Source organism: Suricata suricatta, chromosome 16 (genome assembly GCF_006229205.1).
Source record: "Suricata suricatta isolate VVHF042 chromosome 16, meerkat_22Aug2017_6uvM2_HiC, whole genome shotgun sequence".
In the NCBI taxonomy this organism is placed as follows: domain Eukaryota; kingdom Metazoa; phylum Chordata; class Mammalia; order Carnivora; family Herpestidae; genus Suricata; species Suricata suricatta.
The window spans coordinates 16,588,062-16,597,316 of NC_043715.1; the positions used below are offsets into that span (position 1 = coordinate 16,588,062).

Below are 9,255 nucleotides of genomic sequence, written 5' to 3' on the forward strand. Positions count from 1 at the left end.
TTCTCTTTCTCCTCTCTCTCTACCCTTCCCCATACTCTCTCTTTCTTTCTCTCTCAGAATCAATCAATAAAATAAAATATCTGTAATGAAAAATACACTGGATGGGATTAACAGATTAGACCCTACAAAAGAAAAGATCAGTAAACCTGAACACAAAGCAATAGAAATCACCCAAAATTACACAGAAAGAAAAGAAAACTGAAAAAAAAGCAAAAACAAACAAAAAAATAGAGCATCAGTAACTTGTAGAACAACATTAAGCATAATATTAGGTATAATTCAAATTCCAAAAAGAGGGGCATATGGCTGGCTCAATTAGTATGGCATTTGACTCTTGATCTCTGGGGTCATGAGTTCAAGTCCCACGTTAGGGGTTAGAATTTACTCAAATTTTTTTTAAAAAGAAAAAAAGAGAGAGAAGAGAGGATAGAAAAATATATTTGGAGAAAATGGCTGAGAAATTTCCAAATATGAACACTACAAATTCTCAGATCTAATAAGCCCAAGAAACATGAAGCAAAAGAAACACAATAAAAATCAGCCACATCAAGGCATATCATAATCAAATTTCTAAAAACCAGTGATAAGGAGAAAAAGCCTAAAAGCAACCAGAGGAAAAAAGATATATAATATGAAGAACAAAGACAAAAATGACACCAAAAATATTTTCAAAAAGGAAGGTGAAATAAAGGCGTTTTCAGGAACTCACTGCCAGCAGACCTGCACGACAAGGAATGCTAGTTCTTCAGGCAGAAGGAAATTTGAATTAAAATTCGGATCTACGCAAAGAAATGAAGAACATCAGAAATGGCAAATGTGTGAGTAAATATAAACTGCCTCAAATCAGTTTTGAGAAGAAACAAGATTTAAATAGATAACAAAAAATATATACATGCATAAGTAGAGAGGAAAAACTCTTATAGCAAAAATAGGGTTCTAAAAGTCTTGTAGCAGCTCTCTGATTTGCGTGGCCTTGGGTGAACTTGAACTTTTCTTTGGAAAAAGGGATGCAAGGACCTATCAGCAAGGGAACTGATAACTTTTCACTTCACTGGCCCTAGAAGCCGCGCCAGCAGAGCTGGGAGGGCCACATTACAGCTGCTCTAGACCAAACCTGTCACTGTCTGCCAACCGCACCGACCTTACCTCCGTCTGACGGGACCAAGCTACGTTTACTATCCTAGAAATGCAACATCAGGATTGAATCTTCTGTCTCTCGTCTTCCCCCTCCTCACACATCCAGTCCTTCATTCAGTTCTGGCAACGCTCCTTCATAAATACCTCTTATAGTCATTCATTTCTCTCCATTCCTACCGCCACTGCACTGATCCAAGCCACTGTGATCTCGCAGATGACGCTTCTTACCTGACCTCCCTGGTTCTGCTCTTACCCATCCCATTCCTCACAACACATCCAGAGAGCTATTTCCAAAATACAGATTTGATCATGCCTCTCTCCTTCTTAAAATCTGTGAGTGGTTTCTCATTGCACTCAGAATAAAGATCAATGCTCTACCCACGCTTGAAGCCTCCTCAAAAACACTATGCTTTTCCTTAAATCAGCTCCTTCATTCGTGCTATTCTCTCTGCCCGTGTTAGTCTCCTCTCACTCTTTAATAAATTCCTACTCAGTCTTCAGGGTCCAGTTTAAATGTCATTTCCATCAAAAAGGCACTAAGTGTGTGATAAACTATCACATCAGCAGTAGGAAACAAATGTGCACGGGATACGGGAGATAAGGGACTAAACACAAAAGAAAGGCAAAGGAGTCACTGGATAAAGGTGAAGGGAGATCCTAGGACGTCTGCTAAAGATAGCAGATAAGTAGTTCGCGAAAGATAACTAGTTCGGATTACAGTCTCCAAGAAGACCAAGCTAATAGAATATCAGGTGTATTTGAACATAGAGAAAGAAGACTTACACAACTGGAAGGGAATTTGAAAACAGATTAGTGAGACATACATAAAAAACTAAGCAAACAGAAAACGGTTATTAACTGCAGGAAGTACGAAAGTTGTATAAAAAAGGAAAGTAGCAGGGTACCTGGGTGGCTTAGTTGGTTACGTGTCCTACTCTTGATTTTGGTTCAAGTCATGATCTCATCGTGGTGAGATCGAGTCTCTCATAGGGCGCCATGCTAGGCGTGGGGCCTGCTTAGGATTCTCTGTCCTTCCCCGTGTGCATGTACGTGCACTCTCTCTCAAAAAAATTAAAATTAAAAAATTAAAAAAGAAAAGTAGTCATGGGATGCCACAGAGCTCAGCTGTAAATACTAATGACACAGTTAGAACACAAATTCCAACTATGGATCTAACCAAAATTAAGACACGAATATTTAGGAAATGGGAGTATGCCTGGGGGAAATGATGGTAGGTGTTGAAAGAGAACAAAGTCCTCTTCCACACATGGTGAAAAGTTGATAGATGAAGCCTAAAACTCAAACACCAAAAAGGCTCTGCAAATGCCTTAGCGGTAAAGACCAGAAGAAACTTATGAAAAGACGTCAAAATGCTTGCTTCTGAGGCAGGGAAATGGATGGGAATTTTCCCAAGGACTGATTGCTATTTTTCTCCATTAACCCTGCAGACCAATTTGACTCTTTAAACTATGTACTGATATAATTTTGCTGAAAGAATGTAAAAATATAGGACGCCTGGGTGGCTAAGTCAGTTAAGCATCCGACTCTTGATCTCAGCTCAGGCATTGATCTCATAATTCATGAGATCGAGCCCCAAGTTAGGCTCTGCACTGGCAGCATGGAGCCTGCTTGGGATTCTCTCCCTCCTCTCTCTCTGCCCTTCCCCTATTGGTGCATGCTTTCTCTCTCAAAACAAATAAACTGTTACATAATTTTTTTAATATATAAATTAAAAACGACTACCATGCTTAGCATGATAATCAATATTTTTCTATTCATGAGGACTTAGAAAATAGAAATGGGGACATGAACCTACAACTTTATCCCACAGGATACTTCTGTGAGGGCTCTCCAGCTTCAGAGAACTGTCTTGTATTTTAAATCCTGAGGGGAAGTACTCATAGTACGCTGGCACAAAGCCCTTTCCCATGGAGAATTTCACGTTTTCTTTCGGGTTTTACTTTAACATTCTATGCAATATTTTCCCCTGATATTATAAGTTATCTGAAACAGCCAACAATATTATTCAAGAATGTGAACAGTCTATTTTAGAGAAATAGTCTATGTTAGAAAAATGGCAAGAAAATGAGTTTCTGTGAGAAAGAAGCTCATTAAGGTTTAATCTCCAAATCTAACCTCCTCAGTCCCTACAAAGGCAGATTAGTCTTTACAATCAGGTTTATAGTCCAATGCTAATGACCAATAACTCACTCTGACTTGAAGGAAACTGGATACCAAAGTAACGGAAGCATTTGATTTCTTACCCCCTGCTCCTTCTAGAATGCCCCGGACTACTGCCTGAACACCACTGGGTCTCATCAACCTTTCGGAGAGCAGCTGCCCGCATAGACGCCGAAGCCAAGCTGGGACCCGACGCCTGACTGGCGTCTTCTCATCTGCATGGGACTGAAAAAGGAAGAGAAAGTATGAATTGAATGTCAGTGAAATAGGACATACAGAAATTATTAAAATATATAGATATATACTGAGCCATAATGATGATAAACAGCGTGATAAACAGACTTCAGAAGAGCAACATTTTTTTCCCAAAAAGACTGTCTTCTACAAAACCTTCTTCAGCATCACCTTTTAAAAACGTGGAAATGCCATGAAACTTCCCGTGAAATATCAAGTGAAACCTCAAACTCAGAAATAGACAAACAAATGAACAAAATACAGATTTTAGAGAGGTACCTGGGCTCAGCTGGTTAAGCATCTGACTCTTAATATCTGCTCAGATCATAATCTCACAGTTTGTGAGATCAAGCCTCACATCAGGCTCTGCGCTGACAGCAGGGAGCCTGCTTGGGATTCTCCTTCTCCTCTCTCCCCTTCTCCCACCTCAAAATAAATTAACCTTAAAATATATATATATAGGGGCACCTGAGTGGCTCATTAGGTTAAGTGTCTGACTTTGGCTCAGGTCATGATCTCACAGTTTGCAGGTTCAAGTCCCACGTTGGCCTCGGTGCAGACAGCTCAGAGCCTGGACTCTGCTTCTGATCCCATCTCTCCCTCTCTCTCTGCCTCTCCCCCACTTGCAGGCTGCCTCTCTCTCTCTCAAAAATAAATAAACATTAAAATTTTTTGATTTATTTATTTTTTTTGAGAGACAGAGAGAGACAGTGCAAGCAGAGGAGGGCCAGAGAGAGAGAGAGAGAGAGATACAGAATCTGAAGCAAGCTCCAGGCTCTGAGCTAGCTGTCAACACAGAGCCCGACGTGGGGCCCGAACCCACGAACTGTGAGATCATGACCTGAGCCAAAGCTGGATGCTTAACCAACTGAGCCACCCAGGCGCCCCTAAAAAATTTTTTTTAAATAAAAATAAAATAAAATACATATATAACATAAATATATATGCATATATATATATACACACACACACACACACACACACACATATATACACTTCTTTATTTCTTTTAGAAACAGAGTTAATGTAACCAGTCTCTGAATGCCATCCTTCCAATCAAATCTAGCCTCCATATAAGAGTCCTATGAACATTACTCACACAGTTCATGACAGTAAGGGGTCATGCTAGTCCCTGCCTCCACGGTCTCGGCTACTTTGACTCTGTGGCACGGCAGGTTCAAAGAAGAGTTGAATTTCTTCAAGCGCTCCACTTTGAGAGCTCTGTGGAGCCACCATGAACACAGTGGACTTGGGGGCTCTTGTTTTGGGTCTAGAATGTGAACTATGTTGCTGTCAACCATGGTATTTAACTATGTGAACATAAAAATTAGTGACAGACACATTTAATCCTAACTAGCCTGTCCTCTTTTATTTAAAGAGGACTAACAATTACCACTTACTGAGGGGGTTATGATTTGCCAGGCACTGTGTTAAACACCTGCTACATAATCTCAAAGCAGACTTGCAAGGAGTTACTACCATCCTACCGGTAAGGAACCAGAGGGACGGAAACGCTGACCGGCCGCACAGCTGCACAACCGTGAATCCCAGCGGGCTGACCGCCAGAGCCTTGGCCCTTTGTCACGCTCTTATAATGCATTTGGTTTTATGTGGCAAACCGTGGAGTCATGCAGAGAAGCAGAGCGTGAGGCCAGAGGCGCCCAACAGGAGGCGACGGTAATATTCCAGCCATGAGATGAAAATGGCTTCACTGAGGAGATATCTTCGCACCGAGCTTCAGCTAGTGCTTGTTCCTGACCTACCACGAATTCCTTTGGCCCCTCACTCTTTACTCACCTACATCCAAAACGAAATGTATTAGCAAATAGGTAATTCCATCTGCATCATCAGATTAAAACATTTCAGAGAAATAATTATTTTTAAGGAAAAAAGGAACTATATTATGCCTAGCACGACATATACGATTATGTTTTGCAAACAAAGGAAATACAAATAGTCCCAATAATAGCCCTAATTTTAATTTCTTGACTACATATATCCCATTCAAAGAATAAGATGTCAAAATACTTCTACCAGAAGAATGTATTGTCAAATAGACAGATTTTAGTATTACAAAAAAAGAATTCTAGGGCGCCCAGGTGGCTGAGTCAGTTAAACCTCCAACTCTTGTTCTTGACTCAGGTCTTGGTTTCAGGGTGATGAGTTCAAACCCCACATTAGGCTCTGCACTAGGCATGAAGCCTACTTAAAACAACAAAAAAATGTTTTTTGAAAAAAAAGAAGAGTTTGTTTCAGAAGGAATTAGATATATGTTAAATAAAATTGCCATATTCCAGTTTAAAAAACTTCTTTTTAAATAAATAAATAAATAAAATGACCATATTCATGGGAAGAGTGGCCATCGGTCCATTAACAGAAAAATGCTTAAAAATTATCCCAAGGGGCAGAGTACCTGGGTGGCTCAGCCAATACAGCGTGCAACTCTTGATCTTGGGGTGGTAGGTTCAAACCCCATGTTGGGACTTACATAAAATGATAACATAAAAATGAAATCTTAAAAACGGGAGCACCCAGGTGGCTCAGTCGGTTAAGCTTCTGGCTCTTGAGTTCCGCTCATGTCCTGACCTCCGGGCTGTGAGGTCGAGCGCCACATCTGTGCTGGGTGTGGAGCCTGCTTAAGATTCTCTCTCTTGGCCTCCCTCTTTCTCTACTCCCCCCTCCACCACTCCTGTGCTTATGCATGTGCACACTCACTCTCTCAAAAAAACTACCCTAAGGGTCAGGGTAACTTAGTTTTACAAGTATCATTTAATGATCTAGAAAATGAAATAAGACTCAGCTAGATTAGCGCCTTTCCCCAGAGAAGACAACGCTCTGCACGTCATCATGAACGATTCGCCCACAAGAGTCCCCAAGTCTGAATACCTGGGGGGGCCCTCCCTGGAGGAGAAGCAATTCTCGCACCGCTAATGGCTGGTACACTTGATCCAAGATGTCTCTCAAGGCCTCCCTCGAAAAGGTTCTTTCCTCTTCCGTTAAAACCTAAAAGAAACACGTACTTAGCTTTAGCAGGCAGTAGAAGGTAATGTTTACAATCCTGTGCAAAACACTCAGGAGAGGAGGGTGGGCTTCTTTCCCCTGTGACTCCCTTCCACACAGAGGGAGTTATAATACTGAAACCCTCCTGGCCCTCTCGCCATCCCCTCACTCACTTCTGGGCGGGAGATCTTGGGCACTTAACTTATTGGTGAGTTTGGAAAAAACCTACTTATTGGCGAGTGTTGCCGTGTACCACTCAGCTAACTCCTCTTCCGTGTCTTGGAGGTAAGTGCCCGTTCTGCCCCCTCTTCCTTGCTCTACATTCTACAGAGCAGAGCCCGGCCGTAGGGCAGAGGGTGCTGCAGTCCTCCAGCAGTCCTGAGAACTGGGGGAGGAGTGAGTCCAACTCTGGGACGCACTGTTAGAAAGCCCAACTGTCTCCAGCAGTCAGCCATGCCCCTGGGGCACCTGGGGGGCTCAGTCGGTTGAGTGTCTGACTCTTGATTTCAGCTCAGGCCATGAGCTCAGGGTCATGAGATCGAATTCCATGCCAGGCTCTGCACTGAACGTGGGAGCCTGCTTAAGATTCCCTCTCTCTCCCTCTGCCCCTCTTCCTGGCTTGCGTGCTTGCTCTCTCTCCCTCTCCCTCTAAAATTAAAAAAAAATTTTATTTAAAAAAAATAAGCTATATCCTTAACTTTGCACTTAGGAGCAACAGAGGTGACAATTTGAGTTTTCACCTCACTGACACTGTTAACTGTCTTTCAATTCATTCAGAAGTTGGGCAGCAAAGAGGGGTTCTATTTGTTGGGTCCCTTTGAGCCCAACTGTCCCCTTTGGGTAACTCAGTAAAGCAGTCAGGGTCGTGCCCATTGCCACCGAGCAACCTGAAGCACGGGCGCTGCTCAGAGCAGCTCCCGATGCTGGCACCTGCCCAGCATCATAACACACCCACTGCGACACCCCCTTCTCAACTTGTCTCACTTTCCTGCTTGGTCCTTTCTGAGTGCTTCCCGTTTCTCCCTCCTGCCTGACACTTGGGGGCACTGCTCAGCCCCGGTCCGGAGCCCCCTCGGAGAAGTGGAGGCGGCAGGCACTGAGAGCAACGTCACCACCCATTCCCTGTAGTAAAGAGCACAGCACACCGCTCTCCCTACGTGAGGCCACCGGGCAAGCTCATCATTTAATGCCACTGCTCAGATGATACAGCTTTTAGACAAATGTTTATGAATATATGCAAAAGAGAGAACGGAAAAGGGAACAAACAGAAAAAAACAAGTTTGGGGGCACCTGGGTGGCTCAGTCGGTAAAGCGTCTGACTCCTGATTTCGGCTCAGGTCATGATCTCACAGCTCATGAGTTCAAGCCCCACATCAGGCTCTGCGCTGCACCTGGGTGGCTCAGTCTGCTGAGCTTCCAACTTCAGCTCAGGTCATGATCTCAAGGTCTGTGAGTTTGAGTCCCGCATGGGGCCCTGCACTGACAGCTCAGAGCCTGGAGCCTGCCCCAGATACTTGCTCTCTGCCCCTCCCCTGTTCACGCTCTGTCTCTTCTCTCAAAACAAATAAACGTTAAAAATTTTTTAAAAAGAAAAGAAACAAGTTTGAAGGGTGGCCCAGAGAGAAATGAGGTGGGTGGGCACTGTGAACTGGCTGCAGCGGCTACCGAACTGCCCACATATGAGCCACACGGACTTGCAGTACATTTGTATCTTGACGGCTTCTTCTGGCTAGGACCCTGTGCTGATGGTCCCCTCCTGCGGGAGCAGTGTGATCTCCACGGAGTGTACTTAGGGGTCCTGTCTGCTCAGTTAACGTCTTGTGCTTCTGTACCCCCCACAGCACCTGTACAGAGCAGGTACTAAACCCTTACTATGCCAGCAAAACACAGGCACATCCCCCCAAAGCTAATAATAACAATAAACACTGATTGAATTATACAGCACGCCCCTTGCTTCACACACTTCGTGTCATTTAATCTTCCCAAGAACTTAATGAAGGAGAGATGAATAGTTTAATACTGATATTAGTAGTAATTACTTTCTGATGAGCACTACTGGGATTGGGTTAGGTACTTTATACACATTATCCTTAATCCTCACAACCGCCTTCCAAGGCAGCTATTATACACATTTTATTAAAAAGGAAACAGAAGAGGGGCGCCTGGGTGGCTCAGTTGGTTAAGCATCTGACTTCGGCTCAGGTCATGATCTCACCATCCGTGGGTTCGAGCCCCGCATCGGGCTCTGTGCTGACAGCACAGAGCCTGGCGCCTGTTTTGAACTCTGTGTCTCCCTCCCTCTCTCTCTCCCCCTTCCCCTGCTCACATCCTGTCTCTCTCTCAAAAAAAAAAACATTAAACATTTTTTAATTAAAAGGAACAAAAGCTCAAAGAAATAGCCTAAAGTAGTTGTTGCAAAATGACAAGAAGAAATAGGCCATGTGGACTGTCTAGGCGTGCTAAGCACTAGCATCTAATAAACGAAGCTCCGGGCCTGTAAAAGATTCAGTTATCCACTGGCTGTGCTTTGCGTTCAAGAGGAATTCTCGACCTTTCCAACGGCCCTTTTCCAAAGAACTAAGAGTTATCTTTTTATAACAACGCACACAAACATACACACACTCACACAGACATGCACACACAGACACAAACATGCACACACTCACACAGACACACACTCACACAGACATGCACACACGCACA

The 9,255-nt window shown here is 43.5% G+C and overlaps 1 protein-coding gene across 1 annotated transcript in view; it reads right to left on the reverse strand.

The window, feature by feature from the left end:
- TANGO6 (transport and golgi organization 6 homolog) overlaps positions 1-9,255 on the reverse strand; it is a 189,381-nt gene that overhangs the window by 165,540 nt on the left and 14,586 nt on the right. The window contains exons 3-4 of the mRNA XM_029925765.1: positions 6,439-6,555; positions 3,402-3,543 (exon numbers count right to left, since the gene is read on the reverse strand). Coding sequence (XP_029781625.1) covers positions 3,402-3,543; positions 6,439-6,555 — 259 coding nt within the window. The remainder of the gene's footprint in view (positions 1-3,401; positions 3,544-6,438; positions 6,556-9,255) is intronic.